Source organism: Argopecten irradians, chromosome 2 (assembly GCF_041381155.1).
Source record: "Argopecten irradians isolate NY chromosome 2, Ai_NY, whole genome shotgun sequence".
Taxonomy (NCBI): Eukaryota; Metazoa; Mollusca; class Bivalvia; order Pectinida; family Pectinidae; genus Argopecten; species Argopecten irradians.
This window is the reverse complement of record NC_091135.1, coordinates 66,383,786-66,408,861: the sequence shown is the minus strand read 5'-3', so window position 1 is coordinate 66,408,861 and position 25,076 is coordinate 66,383,786. Positions and strand designations below refer to the sequence as shown.

At 35.2% G+C, this 25,076-nt stretch overlaps 1 protein-coding gene across 2 annotated transcripts; it reads left to right on the top strand.

Moving 5' to 3' along the window:
- The first annotated feature begins 24 nt into the window (after positions 1-24).
- Positions 25-24,135, top strand: LOC138316259 (ribosome assembly protein METTL17, mitochondrial-like). 2 transcript variants are annotated; one of them, XM_069257873.1, is made up of 15 exons: positions 25-180; positions 9,678-9,849; positions 10,137-10,268; positions 10,594-10,708; positions 11,733-11,814; positions 12,399-12,472; positions 12,730-12,824; positions 13,092-13,162; positions 13,453-13,560; positions 14,437-14,505; positions 15,849-15,896; positions 19,620-19,715; positions 22,458-22,527; positions 22,910-23,030; positions 23,713-24,135. In XM_069257873.1, exons 1-15 carry the CDS (start codon positions 94-96, stop codon positions 24,089-24,091), a joined length of 1,719 nt encoding a protein of 572 aa, XP_069113974.1. In that variant the 5' UTR covers positions 25-93; the 3' UTR covers positions 24,092-24,135. The 2 variants fall into 2 exon arrangements, with proteins under 2 accessions (XP_069113974.1, XP_069113973.1); XM_069257872.1 differs by lacking the exon at positions 25-180 and adding an exon at positions 2,393-2,662.
- Positions 24,136-25,076: the final 941 nt, after the last annotated feature.

Genomic DNA, 25,076 nt, shown 5'->3' with positions numbered 1-25,076 from the left:
AAAAGAGCAAGAGATAAAATTATCGGAACATCTCTTGGATTTGTTTTAACTTTGATGGTGTAAGCCCAAGGTGTTCTGAGTAAAAAAACAAATATGGCAGCCGCCATGCAGAGGCGCATGGCTTTCAGTCGCCCGTCATTGACATACAGTAAATTGATACATGGAGTCTTCAGAAGAGGGGTAAGCACCAGAATTATATATTGCACATAGAAAGAATTCAAAACTTACATTAGTTTATATTTCTTCATTCAAACAATGTTTCATGTAATGAAAATAGATATATATAGGTCTATTTGTTTACATGTTATCTCTCACAGGTTGGGCACATGTATTGCTATTATAGCGATATGTAGCTATAATAGCTATTTATAGCTATACAAAACTGACGGTAAACAACATTTTTGAAGCATACATGCCATACCTCCCGGCGTGAGACAAAACCTCCCGAATTTTAAAGCCTTTTATTGTCTCCCAGCAGGAGAGTCTAAATTCCCGTATTCTGTAAACCCTCCGTTTTATTTTAGTCGCCACATTTGTGTAAATGCTAGGTTAATTTTAGCACGAGAGTAACCACTCCCTGACCCCCTGACCAACACCCCAGTGGCCCTAATTAGCAGCCTTGTGCTATTTCCACCTTAGAACTACATCAGAACTACAAAAACAAACCAGAAACGCATACCTCAACTACCTAGAAAAAATGATAACAGACATACCAAAAGACGAACCTCGACCCTCACACCCTAACAAAAAACACAATCCCAAAAAACTTTTCTCGTACATAAAAACAACTAAGAAAGAGAACTCTGACATCACAGCCCTACGGAAAGACAGACATCTGTTGACGGACACAACTGACAAAGCCAACATCTTAAACCAACAATTCCAGTCTGCTTTCACACAAGAACAGAATACAACCATACCTGACAAAGGACCTTCACCACACCCAATTATGCCAGACATCCACATAACACAACAGGGCATACACAAACTACTGAACAATATAAACCCGCATAAAGCAACTGGCCCCGACAACATTCATGGCAGAATATTGAAAGAACTCAAAGACATCACAGCTCCAATCCTTACAAAAATATTTACATGCTCACTCACCACAGGAACACTTCACCACGACTGGAAACACGCAAATGTCAATCCCATTTACAAAAAAGGCGACAAATACAATCCCGCAAACTACAGACCAATATCACTCACATGCATCACATGCAAATTAATGGAACATATAATCACCAGCGCCACCATGTCACATCTGGAAAACAACAACATACTTTACGACAAACAACACGGCTTTAGACCTTCCAGATCGTGCGAAACCCAACTGGCCACGTTCATACACGACCTCACACAAAACCACAACAACAACACGTAGACAGACATCATAATCATGGACTTTGCAAAAGCCTTTGACAAAGTACCACACAAACGCCTTCAGTACAAACTCAAATACTACGGCATCACAGGTAACACACATGCATGGATAACAGATTTTCTTTCACATCGCACCCAGACAGTAATACTTGAGGGCAAACACTCACACAAAATACCAGTATCATCCGGAGTCCCTCAAGGAACCTGTCTGGGCCCCATACTTTTCCTAATATATATCAACGACCTACATGAATACATGAAACACAGCACCCTTAGACTTTTCGCAGACGATAGTATCATTTACAAGACCATACACAAACAAGAAGACACACAGAAACTACAACACGACCTTGACAATGCAGGACAATGGGAACACGACTGGCTAATGCAATTTCACCCCGACAAGTGCAACGTCATCTCCTCTACCACCAAACGTAACAAAATCCACCACAACTACACTCTCCATAACACTCACTTGAACACGTCAAACACAGTAAATACTTAGGCCTCACACTGCAAAACAACCTCCAATGGGACAAACACATTAACAACATCACTGCAAATGCAAACAGAACACTAGGTTTCCTAAAACGAAACCTCACAATCAATTCACCACACATTAAAGAACACGCATATAAAGCACTTGTCAGACCCAAACTAGAGTACTGCTCCTCTATCTGGGACCCACACAATACTGGCCAAATACAACAAATAGAAAAAACTCAACGCAGAGCAGCATGATATGTACAAAACAGATATCATAACACTTCTTCAGTCTCAGACATGTTTTACACACTCCAATGGCCAACACTACAAACACGCCGTCTACAATCACGACTCATCCTCCTATATAAAATCACACACCATCTCGTTGCCATCAACCCAGAACAATACCTAACACCTGTAGACACCCGCACTAGACACACACATCCCTATGCATACAGACAAATCGCAGCCACAAAGGATACATTTAAGTACTCCTTTTTCCCACACACCATCACATACTGGAATCTCCTCCCTGTGGCAACAGTACAAATTACTACACTGGAGGGCTTCAAGGCAAACATAAACAACGTAGCCCTTGAAGCCCCCACTCACAAATAAACACCTCATCTTTATCATGTTTTTAACCTATCAACTTTTATCTATTCCAGCACCAGAAGAAAAAAAAAAAAAATGCACTGTATATAACCCCTTCCCCCACGCCACTGAGCCGATTACTCACCTAAAATCGTCACTATTGACGGATGGTGATAAACCAAAGAAGAAGAAGAAGGTTTGTGGTGTCACTTTCACTTTCACTTTCACTCACGTCTGTGTATTACGTAAACTGAAGTCAAGCAGCCCATCGGCCGCCTCGAAAACAATTAGCTGGCCTTTCAATAAATCTTATGACTACAGCTAGTGAGCATTACAACAAAACAAATACTGCTTACAACTGTGAATGATTTACTCACGTTTTTAATGTTAACCTATCTGTATTTGATGGATGTCACAAACTTTGCAATCGTAATGGCCGCCAATTTGGGGTGGGGGCTAAACCATGTAGCCCGCCCCGAGCCCGAGCTTTGGTTATTTTCGTTTTTCTCCTCCAAAATAGCATGTATTAAAACAATTTTTGGCACAAAGAATCTTTGAGGTATTTGTTATCTATTAATATAATTCATATTTCATTAAATTAATGTGAATTTCATAAATCGATCTTTATCACTTTTTAGGGGGCTAAAACATGTAGCCCGCAATGGATCGTGACATTTTACGATTTTCCCAAATTATTAAAATATTATGCCTTTTTGAGAAGAATTGTTTTAATCCAAACACCAAGTAAACCTAGCTGGTCATACATGTATAAATTTAAACATATATATCCAATTGTTTTATAACAAATTCTGCCTTTTTTTGTAACTGTGTTGACAAGTACCTGTCTCGCCGATCTCACTGTTTACCCGAGCCGAGCCTGAGCTAAGGGCAAACAACTCTCCGACCCGAGCTTTTTAATGACTGTACATGTAAAATGCACACGTTATTATTACATGTACAATAAGGTAACAAGTACATGGGTATTACAAATAATATAGTTGAAGGAACGAATAGTTTGATCAAATCTTTAAATATTTGGAAAGAGATACCGTTAAATAAGTAGTTTTGTCATTTTATTATCTTCAAAATTACTATAGCAATGAGATCAAAAGGGTGTTAATAGGAGTAGGTACATATAAGCTGAAGGCTATACATAAAAGTGCTAAATTGCTGATTTTCATGCTTTAAAAAATCATATTAAATAACATCAATCGGGAAATCTGGTCACATTAAACCATGATATAATGTTTAAACTTTGTATTGATGCAAAAATATCACATTTAAAAGAATACACTTAAAAGTAGTTAGCCAAGGGAAAATGCATATAAACCGGAGGTCCCGCTGCCTGTCAATAAAGACAAAGAAGGAGTTTCCAATCTCTATGCATATATGTTTCTGAAACAGATAAACATACTTCTCAGAAATCAGGTGAATAATGGTAAAAGTACAATTTGTTTTAAGGAAAAGAATGATATTTCAATGGATAAAAAACTTTGTGGAAATACAATGTGTTATGCTCAGGACATTTTAAAAGAAGCAATTATCTAGGCAGGTTACAAGTTATGCTCTGGACAATGTTACAGGCAATTTTACCTAATGTACACGGCAACAGACAAACGGGGTCAACTGTGGGGTTTCTGCTATCGCTAATTTAGTAGAGTTTCGTTTCAATGGTTTTAAAGGTTATGAAGAGTTAAATTTCGACATAGATTGTATGAGACCGCATCAATGGGTTTTTTATTAAAGTTCCAAAGATGAAGTTGAAAAGAAAACACTTTGATATATTGACTCTTTTTAGAACTGCGTCACCGTTGAAGAGCCCGGAAACATTCTTACTTGAATGGCTAAATGTTCTACATGTACCAGAAAAAGCTCGGGAACAGAGAGTTGTCTACCCTTAGCTCGGGCTCGGCTCGGGTAAACAGTGAGATCGGCGAAACAGGTCAACGCGGTTACAAAAAAGCAGAATTTGTAATATATGTTTACTTGTTGTTTGGATTAAAACAATTCTTCTCAAAAAAGCATAGATTTAAAATAATTTGGGAAAATCGTAAAATGCCACATTCCATTGCAGGCTACATGTTTTAGCCCCCTGAAAAGTGATAAAGGTCGATTTATGACATCTCCCTTGATATTAGAATTGAAATAATCTAAAAATGGTTCACTCCACTTCTCAGAGACCTTATCTAACATAGTTTAAAAAAAAATCGCTTTCACTATAAAACCTCAATAATTGTAGAATATCTTCCAAATAAATAAGCAACATTATAATGAAATTACAAATAAACAATATCATGAATAACTGATGTTTATTTCATACACGGACAAAGTTAATTATATAATTAATTTTCATTTGAATTTAGTCAAGTTTTGTAATTAATGTCATTTAATTAAAATTCGAATATTAATATAACATATAAAATGCTATTACATTAATAACATTATACAATATTGTAATAATAACGTGTGCATTTTACATGTGCAGTCATTAAAAAAGCTCAGGTCGGGGAGTTGCCTGCCCTTAGCTCGGGCTCGGCTCAGCTTGGGTAAACAGTGAGATCGGCGAGACAGGTCAACGAGGTTACAAAAAAGCAGAATTTGTTATGAAATAATTTGATATTGATGTTGAAATTTATACTTATCAGACCAGCTATGTTTACTTGTTGTTTGGATTAAAACAATTCTTCTCAAAAAAGCATAGATTTAAAATAATTTGGGAAAATCGTAAGATGTCACGCTCCATTGCGGGCTACATGTTTTAGCCCCCTGAAAAGTGATAAAGATCGATTTATGAAATTCACATTAATTTAATGAAATATGAAATATATTTATAGATAACAAATACCTCAAAGATTCTTTGTGCCAAAAATTGTTTTAATACGTGCTATTTTGGAGGAGAAAAACGAAAATAACCAAAGCTCGGGCTCGGGGCGGGCTACATGGTTTAGCCCCAACCCCAATTTGGGTAATATTGTAATAGATGATCCGGATCTTATAGAATTTCCGGATTTCCTAATAACCACGTTTTTAAAAATGGAAAAGGTATTATTTTTTTTAGAATTTCTGTATGAATTTATTTTAAAAAAAAAATATAAATAATAAAAAATTATCAGTAGTAACTGAATTTGAATAAATCAAATTAAAAAGAAATTTACTTTTTCTCTCTCTCAGATTAAATTACATTTTGAATACTACTGTAACAATTCTCTGGTTTTTTTTAAATTTAGTGATTGTAAATTTAAGAACTTTATCTAAGTTAATTATCTGTTATTGTGAAAGATTATTAAAAAGCCCAGTCTAATATTTTGAACAATAAAACTACTCCAGAACTGGGTGTATAAATAGGGATGTGACTACTTTTGCAAAACCACACATTCCTTTATTTCAGTAAAATTCAATATGAATGCAGACTGTTTCAGCTACACTCTGACTAATGCTGTATTCCAAAAAGCAAAGAAAGCAAATGCAATGTGAAAAATGATACCTAAATGAAGCAAAATTGTTACAGAACATGAAATTTCGTGTTTTTGTTTATTTTGCAAAGAATTTCATCATAAAAAGCAGATATTAAATTTATTCATATATGTCGCGCGTATACCTCCCTTATTTGAGACCAAAATCCCTTAAAATGGTTATCAATCCTCCTTACCACCCCTAGAAAAATATGGCATGTATGTTGAAGTTAAAAATGCTTCCGCTCAAAATCGACTCCTGAAACTTGCAGTGGTTATATATAACCTAGGACGTATATAAGAAGGATAAGTCACACTGGGTTTTGGGGAAGTACAAGGCAGGAGCATTTGTGTTTGTGCAGTGACCGTGACGTTGGGCGACGACTGATTTCCCGTTGATACCCGCCGGCGCAGCCTTTGATGTAGCTTGCGAGCGCGAGGTTTACTGTTTTACTTTCTGAAGCGGGCCGTCATTTCATGAACTGTCATATTTTTTTAACGAAAATTTAAGATATGTCTTCTAAATCTTCCATTCTTAAAGCAAGTAATATACATTGTGAAATTTAATAAACTTTACATTGGTGTTTCGCTTGACTCGATAAGGCAAGTATTTGTTGAGATAAACGTTTTTTATTCCCGGTTCATAGGCGTCACGGGTGGTGTTTAGTAATGTAAAGAAACAGTCACAAATCCTTCTCGCTTATAAATCCTTGTTTATAACGATCATTCAAACATATTGAAAGCAGTTTTGATGAGGTATAATTAAGCTAATTAAGTTAATTATTGCTCTATTGTTTCGAACGAAAAGTGGTTGCATAGTGTTCAAATTATCCTTATACACATTTCCTGCAAGTTTCAGGAGTCGGTTTTGAGCGGAAGCATTTGTATCTTCAAAAATGTTGTTTACTGTCAGTTTTGTATAGCTATAAATAGCTATTATAGCTATATATCGCTACAATAGCAATAAATTTACATGTGCCCAACCTGTCTCAGATGAACCTCTCAGATCTTAGGGGGCCTATATGTAATATCTATGTTTTATCAGTTTGTATTATGAAGAACTGGGCAGTGACACCGAGGAATCTAACCAACTTGTTTGTACATAGTGTTAAATACGGTCTCTGTCACTCAGCTGACGGAGCATGCATCTTTGGCTCAGTCGGTAAAGCCGTAGTTTTTCCACACCAGAGATCTAGATTCGGGTTTGATTCCTGGTCGGGGCACTTGACAGGAATCATATGTGTATTTTCCCTGTTCTACAGATATATGATACTGCAAAAACCAGGATCTGCACTATTAACCTACTTCATATACATATGAATTTAAGCACAGGAGTTTGACGTTCTGCCTATAATATATATAATCCAATTCTAATTACTCTGGGGTTAAAGGAAACAAAAAGGACATTGTTTAAGAACATTAGAAACCTGTGAAATAATGAGAATAAAGTACAGATCAGAAATGATCTCACAAAGGATGAGCGGGAAAAAGAAAAGGATATACGAGAGAAAGGGAAAAGAAAACAGATGGAGGGCGAAAAAGCTTTGTATATAGAATTTGCGGGCCATGGTGGAACCGTTGTATCACACGCATAAAAAAGCCAACTATGAGAACACTAACATTCTTTCAGTACTTACAAATATATGAAAAATTCATACTCCACAATTGTTATAAGTGAATTATGTTTAAGTTCATTTGATTATCTTACAATACTAATTTAGATATGGATAAAGAGGCATTATTTTGCATGAGTCCATCATATTACATATAGTATAAATATATAAAAACACCCCTAGTGTATAGGACTATTTTTATATATTTATATATTATTGACAGAACGCTAGGCTTCTGTGATTTTAGACAAAGCCTCAGAAGAGCACAGCTACATGTAAAAAATGTAAATATAGTTAGGATTATAACCTCAGGGTGAGATTAAAACTATTTGAAGGCACACCATCTTTCCGAAACAAAAAAAGTTAAGTTTCTTAAAAGTAATGAGAACATAAGAAAATGTCTATTGATGGCCTAAGATGAGGTTACAACACCAAATAAATTCAATATCCCCTCCGTAATCAATGTTAACAGTGAGGATTCATTTCGCTGTTTTGCCTTCTGGCGCAGTGATAGTCAACTAACACACAGTAATTAGGACGATGGTGGGAAACATAAGATAACCGCATTATGAAAATTAATATTTGATTTATTTTAATTACATTGTTCAGAAGGTGATGATGAGTGAAGTATTAACGGTAAGCTAGTAACTTTTGTGTCCCTACACAATGATTAATCTCGTTTTACAATCCCATTTTTAGATAAATAGCCGTTTCACATAAATATACCAATTACACTGAGTTACATATTATAGCAAATTTAAAAATATCTTAAACTTTATCAGATCGATATATATAAAGCATTTCTAACTATAATGTGTATGTAGCTTACCTCAACTATGGGTAAAGGGTCGCTTATGACTATAATGTATACAGCAGAATACCTGCAGACATCTACATGATTCCACTGAAAGATTTATAAATAAATCAATCAGTAACAAGTATAAAACCATACACAATTACTTTTAAAATACATACACAAATTACACAGTTACTAAATTCATACTGGATTTAGAGATATGACAAATGTAAGTTACAATCTAATTCAAATTGCACTCTATTCAAAATGTATACACTTTCTCAATAATTAATTGAATCAATCTACATTTGTTAATTACCATGCATACTTTAAATACCAAAATAATATGTAAAAAGATAATATAAAAAGTATTAGACTTTCATTTGGGTTTGTAGCTTATAGGCATATATCAGGATATAGATCTCCAAAAAGGGGAGATGTTGCTCCTTCCCCAGATCTCAAGCTACTGTCTAATTTTTTCTCAAAGACTTTCCGTCCAAAAAATATCGACCAATAAGACAACAGGTCAGATAGGCCAGGTCAAGGTCAAACACTGGACTTTACTAGTCTACATTCGCACAGGACATAGACAGTACATTTGATAGTGGCCATTCACAAAGACAAGTCACATGACCATACATACTTCATACATACACAGGTAAAATCTATTTATAGCTCATCAGGTAGAGTGAGTGAGCTCACTCTACATATGTATATTACTTGTATATCACAGAGCACTTACCACACTCTGTGATACATAATTCAGTGAGACATCAACATTACATTGACCGGAAAGAAATTACTTAAAAACAAATGAAATTAAAACAATATACAACCCATGTATCAATATACAATACAATCAAATTGATAAAATACAAATTAACTAATTAAAAGTGGAATAGTCCACTTGGCCACAATTATGAGAATTAAAACATGCATGGCTGCCTGCATGAAGGCACTAGACTAATCTTTTCCAGCAGGACACAATTTCAAAGTCCAATAGGTACTGGAATATATTGGAATCTATATGCTCACACACGTGTTCTGGTTAGAGCTTCATGGCCTTTGGCCGCACAGAGAGCTGCAATCTTATTGCTACATGTACATGAACCTCAAGTTGTTGCTGATGCTGAAGATGTGAAACAATTCCAAATAGTACTGATGGACAATCACAGGAAAAAGAACAAATTTTGACATAAACACTGATATATCTATAAATTATAATTTGTTTGCTGATCACTCCGTCTGCTTCACGTCCACTCTTACAATACAATTAAGAGTTGTGATTATATATAATATACGTAGTTATCATGTGATTTCATGATGATATTAATAATTGAATTTTGACAGTACGCTCAGGATGAACTTCAGTTTCCACCTGATATTAACATTGAAGCAGAAACTCTGAAGAAGATGGACATGGAGAATATTAAAAGGAGAAACCATCCAGGTCGTTTGTCACAGAACAAGCTTCTTCCTTTACCTTCTAAGTTAGTGAATGCTGTTGATATTGTAATGCAAAGTGAGTATTGTAGTGGTATGCCTTTGATTATTTCTATTTATACCTTTCATTTCTATAATTTATAGTAGCTTGTAGTTGCTTATTTATTTTCTGAGCAATCTTATATGATAATAATAACTATTCAAGTTTCCTTTTGAGAATGATACATAGAGTCATATAAGTGTACCACTGTAATACCTGGTTTATATGAGAATTTTATACATTCATACTAGCTACAAGCTAACCAGAGAGCTGGAGGCAGATACTGATAGTGTATTACTAAATATAAACTTTACACATTGATACAGAGTATGGAAAAAGATCCACTCCAGAGGAGGCCAAGAAGTTTGATGCTAGCATTATGGGTCGCCATCCGCCACCAGATCCAGAAATTTTGCGAGAAAAAGTGGCACTAATCAACCATAATTTGGAGAAGAAAAGTAAACACAGTCTTTACCTACACATCAATATATTTTATATTGCTGACATTACTTTTAATTGTCATGTGGTGGTAATAGGGTGGGGGTTTTTGCCATGAAAAATGCAAACATTTTAAATGGTCAGTTATTGAATGTTTGCTTTGTCTTTATAACCAGGATCTTTTAGCTAATGAAACAGTTAAGTACATGATTGTATGCTATAAGTGAAATACCAGGTGCTGTAAAGGCATTATACTCTGTGTTGTAAGGAAATAGGATTTCATATTGATATTTGGGTATATACTGTTGTGATAAACAATTATGGTTGCTTTTGTTTTGGTTGCAGACAAAAAAGACCCATCAACTATGAGTGAAGAAGAACGACGAATTTTTCTTATGAACAGGAAAAATAACATACAACAGATTCTTCGCCGCACCACACATTTACAGAAGTCTGTTGAGTAAGTGTCAAGTGTAAGGTTCAAAGTATAAGGTAACTGACCACACATAATTCAGAATAATTACCAACACTGCTATATATACAGTAAAACCCCTCGAACAGCAGGGGACCAGGCCCCGACTTCTCAAAACAAACTTAAGTCAATAATTCGAGGAATACAGGGTATTCGACTCATCTGAGGTTGGTCATGATCGATCGTTGACAGTCAAAATGTCCGCTCTCAAACTATGACAAACAATGTATGTCAATGACATTTTAATTACCCTAATATTCAGCATTTTGGATTTTTTATGAAAGTGGTTTTTTTGATATAGCAATATCAAGTTGAAAAAATATGTATTACATAAAATGAGCGTTTGAAAATGCTGATGAGAAAGTAAATCAAATGTCAGTCACAGCAGATTAAACAATTGTCATTTAGGTCAAGGTACAATGTACCATATCAAACAACGACTGGTTATCGTGTAGGTAGGTAATACTGACACCATTGATCCCACAGATCGTGAGCTAGTATTCATGTCGATCAGTGCAGTCAGGTGTCACACAGGGAAAATTCACACTTGACAAAATTCTCAAGGGACGAACACCTGTTTGACGAATTCATGGGTAAATAGTACTATGTATTTGATGAAACGGGGATATGTTTCTGTTCGAGGAATAATGGATAATCGACAAATAGCTGTTCGAGCTATCCGGGGTTTTGTTATATAAATTATATAGGGACACGGTCAGGACCGTATGACCAATTTGGCGAATAGTGGGTATTCGAGGAATCCAGGTTTGAATTAGAGGGGTTATACTATTATAGTTTTACTTATTCATATATGTTATTGTATTTGTTCTCAGTGAATGAGTACAAACTACATTGCAGTACATGAGTTAGGTTTAAGCGAGATAATTAATTTTGATTTATTCTTACAAAGAAATGAAACAAAACTTAACACCTTACAATGAAAAACATGTAAACTAACATTGTATAAAGATAATAGAGATTGTTTAATGGTTTTTAATTGTGATTTTAATAGTTATACAGGTTACACAACGATTGTGTATCTTCTTGCTCGCCTGTCCAAGAACTACAGTATCATTAGGACGTGTCTTAATGAGGTATGAAAACAATTTCAGCTGTCTGTATTTTGGCCAGATGTACAATATTCTGAAGACTATTTAGATATGTTATTTGCTAGGCTCACTCTGTTGTATGTCACTTTACACAACATGTTATGGACCTTTGAACAGAACCTAGGTTAGTTTTTACCTTCCTTATATGGAAATGAACACATTATGTATCAACGCTTACTCAAGCTTTACCCTGTGTATTATAGCTGTTGGTCTGGCTCCACATAGGATTGAGACTTAGAATATAAATATATTCCTTTAAATCATTGCTTCTCCTGCTGAATTATAAGGATTATCAGAATAATTAATACAGACTTTCCTGTTACTTTGATAACTCATAACTGTGCAGTGTATTTTATTAGCCTGAGATTACAAGGATATGTGTTACATACTGACTGCTTTTGGAACATTTTGAAAGTCTGACATAAGAATGTTTTCATTCAAGTTCTTTGCCCTGGAATCCATTTTCTTAGAAGCATATATATAAACTCATTTCTTAGAAGCATATATATAAACTCATTAAAGGTATAGAGAGTAGCACATTTGATTAAGGTCATTGATGTATGTTGCAGATAGAGATGAGAAATCCAGATTTCAAACCAAATTCAATGTATAATGTAGGTAGCGGTCTAGGAACAGCTGTATGGTGAGTCTAAGTGGTACTTTGTGATGTAATTGATTTCTGTTCTTAGTTTGGATTTTTCAATGCATATACATGTAGTTACAAACTTTAAGTTCTATCTTTAGTTGTACCAAAATCTTTCATTTATTTTTTGTATACATACATTTTTTTATAAAGGCATAATAAGATTGAACAAAAATTCCGCTATTGCTTCTATTGTTTTTGGCATAGTATTAATTTTGCCCATGATAGTTGAATAATTATGGCCATGTGATTTCCAGGGCTGGCAACACTGTTTGGGGGTCTACTATAACACAGTATTATTGTGAGGACCCAGCCACAGATATGTCAACTCTGGCTAGACTATTACTACAGGGTAAGTCACAGATAAAGAAGAAACTTGACCTGCATTGTTTTGTAAAATAGTAAACTTGACCTGCATTGTATTGTAAAATAGTACACTTGACCTACATTGTTTTGTAAAATAGTAAACTTAACCTACATTTATTTTTAAAGAATAACCTTGACCTATATTGTTTTGTGAAAGAATAACCTTGGCCTACATTGTTTTGTAAAAGAATAAATTTGACCTAGATAAAATTGTTTTGTTAAACAATAACCTCAACCTGTTTTGGTTTGACAGAGGGAGAGGAGCACAAGAAGATGGTGATACCAGGAGTATATTTTAGAGACAAGCCTCCCTCTCATAGTTCTGTAAGTATAACCTATAGGGTTTCACTGACCTTTGCCTTCTCATTTGCATGTTTTGCTATAGAAATGACGCCTTTAACTAGATATGTTTTGAGTCAATTCTATTCTCTCAAGACGTTTTATTGCAACTTTTATTTTGCTTTATATCCAGTTTTAGTTTGAACCCCTTTTCAAATCAATGTATTGTAACTACTTGGTTGTAGGGGATCAATTCTGTCTATTCTACTACAACAGCAATATTTGCCTCAGAGTTTTGTGGAATGCTATACAAATAATCCTTTGGTTTGTTGTAGCTACCGTTTCCTTTGGTTGTGAGTGCCTTCACTTTACTGGAACGACCTAGCCAAATGGATCGCCTGGAGCTGGTCAACCACCTGTGGAACATGACATCTGACTATCTGGTAAACTTCATCACTTTGAAATGACCTCTAAAAATGAAGAAAACTTTTCTTATGTGACCTCTGAGAGTATTGTAAACCAATTTGTTTTGCCCATGCATTAATTCGTGAATTTTGCAATCAAAATAAATTTGCATTTCTCTGCAAATTAATATCTACATTACTTATACTGATAGGAATTTCAATTCAAATTTTAAATCTGCAAATGTTAATCTTTCCAAAGTTGTTTTGAAATGGAAATCGAGAAATTAATTGAGAGAAAATTGGTTTACAGTATCTCCTACAGAAAATAGAGATATTAATTTGTATGTATCTGCTTAAGTACCATGTTATCCATTAGATTTAGTTTCTTTGTTAATTCTTCTCCTTTAAATCAATAACTGTGACAGATTACTGTGAGAGTTTGGTAAAGAAAGGGAACAACTTTGACCAGTGTTCTCCCTTAAGGATTTTTCCTGCTGGTCCTAAGGACCGGCTAATCGTAAAAGTCATTGGTCCTGACTAAAAGTTACTGGTCCTTACAAAGTTACAATTCATCCTTTTAGTTTATATAATTACTAATTTACTAGCAAAGTAATAGGTTTACTAACAAAATATATCTGCATAACCAGATAGGTATCGTCGGCTCTCAACAAAGTTGACTGAAAACCAGAATATTCAGAAAACTTTTTTTGTAAAATTTGAATTTCGACCTTTCTACAATTCTACTGCCATTTTGTTTTGTATATATCATCTATCTGGACCAAAAGTTGCCAGTCAAAGGACCAGTGTACAAGGTAAAAATTGTCTGCCCGATTATAAAGTTGCCGGGCAGGGGCAGAAGGACAGGCGTTAATTTCGAACGCTGACTGTGACATTGTGTAAATTTTGAATTTACAGGTGTTGATAGAAAATGGCTCCTACGCAGGTCACAGTATGATACAGGAGGCAAAAGAATGGCTTCTAGAGGTAATTGTAAACAAAGTAACAATTTTCTTCTGTAAAATACCATATAAAAAATAAGTTGTTTTGTATGTTATATATGATTTTCAGATGTTTATTGATGGTTTCATTACAATGATTGGTTATATAACCAACCCCAAATAATTGTTAAATAGACCGCCATATTATATAAACGAGGCTATAATGAACAACAAACTTGCAGACATGGTAAGGAACATTTGATCGTTGACGTATGAAGTGTAAGTCATATTTGTTAATAATCGTAATAAAACAAATTTGTTTTAGCGTTACAATGATATAAATTGAAAGTCAAACGAAACATTTCATTCGACCAGGCACCGCAAAGGGTTCTTGTGGTAATGGTACATGTACATCACATCAGTATAAAGTGGGAAGTTGCCCCGGTCTTTTGTATTGCTGCGATCCATTTATATTTACCTCCTTTCATGTTAATGACACTTGCCATACTCTGTTTTCTATCAGAATTTGTTTGTGTTTGCTTCACCTGCCATTTTGTTTACACTTATTTAATAATTTGTGCAGTGCATTGTGGGAGGTCACTAAAGTTCAATACTACTATTTTTTATCTCACTAGACATCATAGTTTCTGCACTGGGTTGCTCCCAAATATGAAAATATGGAATTTCCTTTCTAATTATTTCATTTGACATATTTGTACAAAAATTGCAATATATTATTTAGTAAGATATCTGGTACGTCATAAATATGTTTTTACTCAAACTTTCAAAGTTTAGTTAGGCTTATGTCCCTTTAATATAGGAACGCAGGTCTTTTAAATACAGTAAACCAAATGATTTTTGTTTACTATTAAATTTAGTATATATTATGGGCAAATTTGAATTAATATCTGCCACAAAAACGTAGTTAGACCTGACACTGTAAACTTCAATTGCTTTACAGTAATCTGATTTAGAGGAACATGTAATGATAACAATAAAAGTATGCTCCAAATGTAAAGTTAGGGAGCTAACAAAGCATCTTGATCTTTATGACAGTACGTTATAGTCATAATGAAGTCTACAGTACGGCAACCACAGTAAATCAAGAACTTTTTTATAACTGTAGCTCACAATCACTTTTATCCTAAACATGACCAAGTTGTATATTTGATTCTGGTGTAGAGGATCTGATGATCCTATGCTGGTAACAAACTTAACTTACCGTAACTTTTACCTGTACATAATTTTATAATCATCCTCTTTAATTGTTATATATTTCTAATGTTGATTACTTACAAATACTAGTAAGCTGAGAGAAGCAATCAAATGGAATGGTTACTAAATTGATTACAGAATACATTGTTCATTGTTTACATTATATTTTCCAAGTCATCATCAGATGTGAGAGCTGGAACAGAACCACACGTGTTTGCGCCAGTAAGTTAAAACAAAGAACTGTGGTATATATATATGTGAATCCCATATAAGACAATTTGCAGTGTAATGTAAATATACTGGTCACAAGGACCTAGCTGGCACAAATGTTTTGAACCAATAGTATATACATATATATATATATTATAGTATCAAGGGTGTAAACTCGGCAGTAGAGAAAAACGGACCCATTTGTTTAAAACTGTGATTTTTTAGGTCACCTGAGACGAAGTCCACCTGAGACGAAGTCTCAAGTGACCTATTCTAATCGCCTTTTGTCCGTCATCGTGCGTCGTCCGTCGTGCGTCGTATGTACGTAAACAATTTACATTTTCGATTTCTTCTCCAAAATTGCTGAAGGAATTTCAATGAAATTTTGCATAAACCTTCTAAGGCATAAGGCCAATCAAAATTGTGAATTATGTAGTCCCCACCCTCCAGGGAGCTATGGGAGGGGCCAAAAGGGGTAAAATTGACTAAAATTTCAAAAATCTTCTCCACTCACAGATGTGATGGAACTAAATACTCTTCATAGATAGAAAGATCCTAAGGTCCTTTACAAAAATTGTGAATTATATGACCCTGGGGTCTCACGTTTCCCCCTGGGGAGGGGGTTAAGTTTACTATAGTTTATATAGGGAAAACACATTTTTGAATATTATTTGATCATTTGTAATAGGAAATGAGTCAAATATTGTCAGAATTATCAGTATGAGATGGCCATTGAATCCTATTAACCAATTTTCCATGACTGACCCCAAGGGGCCTTAGGGGCGGGTCAAAAGGGGTCAAATAGGCTATATAACTTCAAAAATCTTCTTCTGAAATTCTGGAAATGGTAGAATCACATACTCTTCATAGATGGAAAGGTCTTGAGGTCCTTTACAAAAATTGTGAATTATGTGACCCTGGGGTCTCACGTTTCCCCCTGGGGAGGGGGTCAAGTTTACTATAGTTTATATAGGGAAAACACATTTATGAACATTTTTTGCCCAATTTTCATAGGAAATGAGTCAAACTTGTTTAGAATTATTTGCCTGAGATAAAATTTTAATATTATATCTATATTGGTCCTGGTCAACCCCTCGGGGCAGAGGGGCAGGGCCAAAAGGGGCAAATAGGCTCAAACTTTAAAAATCTTTTTCTTAAATACTGGAAATGGTAGAATCAAATACTTGTCATAGATGGACAGGTCTTAAGGTGTTTTTTGAAAATTGTGAATCATATGACCCTTGGGTCTCAGGTTTCCCCCAGGGAGGGGGTTAAGTTTACTGTAGTTTATATGGGGAAAACACATTTTTGAGCATTATTTAGTCATTATAATAGGAAATTAGTCAATTGCAGTCAGAATTATCCCTATGTGATGGCCATTGAATCTTATTACCAAATTTTCCATGACTGATCCCCAGGGGCCTTAAGGGTGGGGCCAAAACGGATCAAATAGGCTAAAACTTCAAAAATCGTCTGAAATTCTGGAACTGGTAGAATCAAATACTCTGCATAGATGGAAATGGTTTAAAGTCCTTTACAAAAATTGTGAATAATATGACCCTGGGGTCTCATGTTTCCCTCTGGGGAGGGGGTCAAGTTTTCTTTAGTTTATATAGGAAAAACACATTTATGAAATTTATTTGCCTATTTTTCATAGGAAATTAGTCAAACTGGGTTAGAATTATTAGTCTGAAATAGCATTTTAACATCATATCCATATTGGTCATGGCCGACCCTTGAGGCCAGAGGGGCGGAGCCAAAAGGGGTCAAAATGGTAGTTTCAAAAATTTTCTTTTTGAATTCACAGATTTGATGGAACCAGATACTCTTGATAGATTGGAAGGTCTTAAGGCCCTTTACAAAAATTGTGAATTTCATGGCCCTGGGATCTCAGATTTTCTCCTGGGGGGGGGGGTCAAATTTACTATAGTTTTTATAGGAAAAACACATTTAGGAACATTATTTGCTTAGTTTTCATAGGAAATTAGTCAATCTGGGTTAGAATTATTAGCCTGAGATAGCATTTTAACATCATATCCATATTGGTCCTGGCCGACCCCCAGGGGCCAGAGGGGTGGGGCCAAAAGGGGTCAAAATGGATAACATTTTAAAAATCTTCTCCTGAATTCACAGATTTGATGGAACCAAATAATCTTCATAGATTAAAAAGTCAAATTTATAAAATCACTGACTGACTTCAAGGGCCTGATGGGCAAATTAAATATATATTAGTGTTTATATGCATGTCTTTGTTTCATTCTGTATCTGAACTCAGGTGACCGTTAAGGCCCATGGGCCTCTTGTTTAATAAATGGGCCCTACATACCAGTGACACATATCTTCCCTTAAGGATGTACTCCTCTGAGAAGTCAAAATTTTCTTGTATTAAACTTTTTTTCTCATATAAATTTTTGGAAAGAGGAGTTCATACCATGAAAGAAAATGGAAGAAAAAACATATGTCCGTGTGCTCGTTTTTGAGTTATTATCACTCAAAGATACCAAAATGACAAAATAGTGGATTTTATTGGAATTTCACCGTTTTGACCACATACACTAGAATTTAAAGCCAAGTTATGATTAATAAGAGTCATATTTTTTCTCAAAATAACAACATATGCTACCCCTACCCCTTAATTTTGAGCTCCAAAATGCACCATTTTCAGCCATTTTTGTCAAATTTAATACTTGATAGAAAAAGTTCTGGTATTAAACTTTTGTCAATAGTTTGCATATCAATATTAATGTTCAATGTTTTAATTAACATGAACCCAGTGAAGATTAACAGCAAAAATTAACTCGATACAGCTGAAAATGCTGACGCGGTGATGATTTAAGTAAAAACAATTTAAGAAAAAAATGGGAAAACGATGGCTCTTCTCAAAGCCAAAAAAGACACAATTTCAAAATGGCCGCCAAATTGGCCATTTCTAAAAATCGCTGTGTAAAAAAATCTACTAAAAATATAAATGTAATTTTTTGACAAAATTTGCTACAGACCACATGCTACAGATATTGATAAATCGTATTTGAAAATCTCATAACGTTTTTGATCTATGTCGAAACGAGACTTTAACGGGACTGAAACCACAGAAGAATACATCCTTAAAGAGAAATAATTTATCTTTCCAAAAAGTGCTTGATGAACAAAAGTGACCAAGTATTGACCAAGTTATGGCCTGATGAATCGGGAAATTTACGAAAAATATGCTATGAACATTTCCCTGTCCACTCGAAATGTTGTCTTGCCTCTAATGGATACCTCAAAAACCAAGCTGAAATCACAAAATCTACGCTTGTGGTGGTAAAGAGTACCCTTAACTGTGTTCATCCACAATCTTCTTTGGAGGTGTCAAGTCCCGTACTTTGTAGAAACTCCATTTAAACATCGTGTAGCTCATACTTTAACCTCTGATGCCATGTTCAATTTTTTCATCTGAATACTGTTGGTTAAAAAAAAAAAAAAAAAAAAAAAAAAATAGGTCCGATTTTCTCTACCACTGAGTTCATACCCTTGATACTATAATATATACATGTATGTATACTGTTGGTTAAAAAAATTTGTGCCAGGTCCCTGTGATACCAGTAGGTCATTTTGTTATAGTTCTCATCAAAAATATCATATTTAAAAGAATTTAAAGGAGTTTGCCAAGGTGATGTCCCTTTGTTTTTCACTTTTATTGGATGTATATATGTGCTTATAAGAAACTATACAAAAAAAAACATTTATTTTCAGTGTCCTCACAATATGAAATGTCCAAAGTTTGCCATCAAAGACATGAAAATTGCTTGCACTTTTAGTGCTAGTTATGAGCCTCTCAGACAATCCAAGGTGTGTATTATTTTTTATGGTACCAAGTGAACATTCTGATGAAGGGAGTCTAAAACATCTGGCAATTTTGTGACTAGACTTAATTAAGTAATCTAAAGAAATCTCAAGTCAATGCACCAATGTCTTACATCAAAACTGCCATCGGCAATGGTTTAGATGTTTGAACATTCATAACATTAAATTTGCCCTTCATCTCTAAAGAGTTAATATTTCGAATCTTACTGCACTGACACTAATAACAGACCAACTACTAGAGTTACAGTGATGAGGCAATGATAATAACTGCCTTTGTCTTGTGAATTCAGATAATGAGAAATTATATAATGTACAATAATATGATTATCATATTTCACTGGAAATCTGAATTTGATCAATCAATATTGAACCTATCACAAGGCACTAGTTGATGTGTTTGCGAGCCTTTGTGGTCTTGAGCAATATAAAAAAGTAAATTTCAAATGTCAAAGTTCAGCAATGTGTCAAATCATTATGAAAAGGATTTTTAGTGCGAGCGTACTCTATGCGCAGATTTCAGCTGCGCACACGATACCGGAAGTCATTGTCTTATACCGTTAAATAGATTTTGCCAAGATTAAGTGACACCAACCTTTTAAAAACCTATACTAAGAGATACCTGTCAGCGATGTTCTACTATAAATTAACAATAGTTACATTAGACAGTGCTAAACACCTTCATTTTGTGTAAACTTCAAGCGGCTTATCATACATAGTGATTGAATGTATTTTTCTAATTTTCATAGCGGCTATGAATAGCAGAAGCTATCTACATATCCCGTGGAGCACGTTAGCGCTCCTCGAAAGACATATATATATAAATAGATAACTTTAGAACCGGCCAAAGACATTTACAGAGTTTGAACCGGTCCTAGGTGTATGTTGCATTATTGCTTACTAACCCCTGGGACCATAGGCTGCATTTGCTGAGATTCTAATAAATATTTTTTAACCCAGCCCCGTGTAAGAGAAACAGAATAAAAAACGTTACAATATCAGTGTGGGTGCCAGAGCTCTAGATCTGGTGTACTCGGGAGAGGCGATCAAGCATGACACAGGTAAGTCACCACGTACACAGAGACTGGACAGTGCTGTAGCAAAGGAAAGTATTTATTGTTCAGTGAACAAGATGGCGGACAGGACGCCATCTTGGATTTTGACAATCAAAGTTTGTTACTGCTATTTCTCAGAAAGTACTGAAGGGATCTGTCTCAAATTTCATGTACAGGTTCCCCTAGGGATCTAGTTGTATGTGTAAGTTATATCTCAGAGCATGGGCTTTATAGATGCGTATTGTACTAGAAATCAGGGTTTTAGGAAGTAGTTTGCAAGCACTTAATGTCTAACAGACATATTTCTAGTTTCAGTTAGTTTCTATATACCTGGTATATAAAACACCATACTGTAGTTTATTATCAATGCCAAATGTTATGCCATTAGCTGTTAAACATCACTCATAATTAGGGCCTCAATTAATTAGGTTGTCTGTCTCTCTGTCCGTCCGGCCATCCGTCTGTTTTTCTTGTTACTGCCATTTCTCAGAAAGTACTGAAAAGATCTGTCTCATATGTCTTAAATTTCAAATGTAGGTTTCCCTATGACCCTGGTTCTGCATATTGGGACTGATTAGTCAAAAAGATGGCCGCCATCTTGTATTTTGATAGTAAAATATTGTTATCGCTATTGATCAGAAATTACTGAAGGGATCAATTTCAAATTCAAGCCGCCATCTTTGATAGTTATAGATTAGTACCACTATTTCTTGGAAAGTACTGATGGGATCTTTCTTAATTTACATATGTATAAGGTTCCCGTAGGGCTGTAGTTGGGTATATTGCATTTTGGGACCGATGAATTAACAAGATGGCTGACAAACCTACATCTTGGATTTTGATAGGTAAAGATTATTACCGCTATTTCTCAGAAAGTACAGAGGGGTTCTGTCTCAAATTCCATATACCGGCGGTATAGATTTATCTGGGACCCTAGTTGTGCATATTGTATTTTGGGACCGATCGGTCCTGTCAGCCATCTTGAATTTTGACAGTTGAAGTTTTTTACAGCTATTTCTAACCTTAGTATCTATTGTCCGATTTCAAACAAATTTGGTGTATTGCTGAATTGCTGTATTAATGAAATCTCAGATGGGTTCGATTCTGGTCAAAATTCGTCAATATTTGTAAGAGGTACGACACTTGATAACTTCACCTAATTATTAACAATATTTTCAACTGTAAATAACTATTTTTTGTGATGTTTTAAACTGCTGTGCTGGCGACACATCCACTTCTGTGGAATTCTTCTGTATCTTATCAGTCAATAAAATGGCTGACAGGCAGCCATCTTGGATTTTGATAGTTGAAAATTGTTACTGCTATTTCTCACAAAGTAACACAGGGATCTGTCTCAAATTTTATATGTAGGTTTCCCTAGTGCCCTTGTTGTGCATATTGCATTTTGGGACCAATCGGTCAACATTATGGCTGACAGGCAGTCCCTATAGGATTTCTTGTACTATACTGTCATCAGTCATTTTCTAATCGTAAGGCACATTGAGCACGGCCATTCCTGACGTGTCAGTGTTCTAGTTGATAATCTTCTATCATTGCCATTCATCACTTTTACCACCGAAGGTAACTTTTAGATGAAGCCATTATTTGTATTTTTAATGAACTAGGGTACAAGTTTGGTATCGATTTGTCAAAAATTGTTCTCTTTCTAAACCAGATTTATTTGGACAAGATGACAACCCCATACTCGTATGTAATCCTGAAACGAGGAGAGGTCAACACGACAGGTGAGGGAAGATGTTTTCAAGCTGTGTGTAACTAAAATAACAGAAACAATCACTTGTATGTAGATTATATTAAAGGAAGCTTTAGTGAGATATTAATATCGGTCTTTTTGATTTTATTCCAACACCTCCCCTACGAACCTTACAGTAATAAAATATTTTCTTCACCATTAGGTTTTTCACCGCATCATTTAGATCATCTTGATGAGTTTATTTGTCCTTTGTACATTAAAAGTAGCATACTTGGTACCGGAAGTAAGTCAATAGAACTGAATAATTGAAAGTTGTTTGGTTCTATAGAAATGTTGGGAGATTGACATTGGACTGTGAATCAGGCAACTGTACAGGAAGCTGTTACTATTTGTCTGACTTTCATTGTTTATAGATGCTAAGTGGCCACGGATTGTCCAGGCAATGAAACATAAAGATCACCACTCTCACTGTCGTATTTGTTGCCATGACGGTAGTCTCCGACACTACGTTGTGTCCAAGAAAAAGTCACAGAGGTAAGTAGAGATCATCACTAATACCATGTACATAAACTGTTTACCTAGAATAGTGGGTTTTGTAGTATTTACGGAATTAAACAGGTAAGTTATACAGACCCTGTTAGCCTCCTGTTACTATACAGCTAATTAAGTGTTGCTACAGATATAGATCTATGTTAACAATCGTTGGTATCTTGTCAGGATTTTGCCTCTATCCTTCTCAGTTCAACCTTCCATAGCAACTTTCACATCCAGGCCAAGCAACCTCTTCTACAGCTTCTTGTTTATGTGTATTTCTCTTTACATATAAAATATAAAAAGACTTGTAAAGTTATCATAAGCAAAGTATCTGTTTGACAATAGGTTTCAAATGTAAAGATTAGCTCATGTGAAAATACTTTGGTATAGTAGAGGGTACCTTAGCTATTCACCTGCTATTTTGTGTGTATTTAAAATAACTTTAATATATAGCCCGCATCGGCAGATAGCCGCATTAGACATCTTCTGTTGTAAAAATTGTGTAGCCCCCAGGAAACTACCATGGGCATTTGCAGACAAAAAATATTCTGAGAGCATATCTTGGTAATAATTATTATCAAGAGAATATACCAAGACATCTATTACAATATCTTCACTAGAACAAACTATATGCACCTGTGGAAATTTTGTGTGCCTTATGATGTTAAATTTTGTGTTTCAGGCCTCTGTACGAAGTGGTCCGTCGTTCTCATTGGGGGGACAAAGTGCCAGTCGACCTTACCAATGCTAGCAAATATGGTGCACTATACTATTCGGAGGAAGGTGTAAATTATAGAGAAAAATCTAAGACGAAAAAGAAACGAAATCAGGAAAATAAGGAATCATTAAATTTACTGTCTGGCCTTATGTTAGACAGTAACCTTGATAATATCATGGACAAATGGAAAGATCATGTGAAGCTAGACAATCCAGATGAATCTTTAAAGGACATCAGTATAGATCAGGATATGAATGACATATCCAGTTCTGTTGACTCGAATAGTGAGGAATCTGGTGATACAGCTGGTACAACAGATTGTACAGGAGAACGCCCTACTTGACAAATGGTTTTAGTATATCAGAATAAAATGATGTTTAAACAGTATGATATGTATGGATTTTTACTGTTTATCAGTCTCATTTTTATACTAATTGCATCCCTTATCTGGATTTTTTAACTGTGCATTTTTAGGTCATCTGACCAAAGGTCAGGGTGACCTATTGTCATCGTGTTTTGTCCGTCGTTGTGTGCCGTCCGCTGTGCGCCGTGCGTCAGACTACTTATACAAAAGCCTACTCCTCCTTAACCCTTGAGTGAATTACATCCATATTTGGTATGAAACATCATTGGGGCAGGACAATCATATTTTATATAAATGAGATAAGTCCGACCCCTAGGGGCAAAGGATAGGGACCCAAAAGGGGAAATTTTCTTAATTTAAGCTTTAAAATCCTACTCCTCCTTCATCCTTTGATAGATTTCATCCATATTTAGTGTGAAACATCATTGAAAAAGGACAATCATTTTTCATATAAATGAGCCTGGTCCGACTCCTAGGGGCTGAGGGGTGGGGCCTCATAAGGGCAAATTTTCTTAAATTAAGTTTTAAAATCCTACTCCTCCTTCATCCTTGGATGGATGGCAACCAAATTTGGTATGAAACATCATTGGGAAAAGACAATCATTTTTTATTAAATGAGATAGGTCCGACCCCTATGGACAGAGGGACAGGGCCCCAAAAGGGGAAATTTTCTTAATTTTAGCTTTAAAATCCTACTCCTCCTTCATCCTTGGATGGATTTCATCCATATTTGGTGTGAAACATTATTTGGGAAGGACAATCATATTTTATATAAATGAGCCTGGTCCGACCCCTAGGGGCTGAGGGGTGGGGCCCCAAAAGGGCGAATTTCTGTAATTTTAGCTTTAAAATCCTACTCCTCCTTCATCCTTCAGTGGATATCATCCATATTTGGTGTGAAACATCTTTAGGGAAGGACAATCATATTTTAAATGAGTTAGATCCGACCCCTGGGACAGAGGGG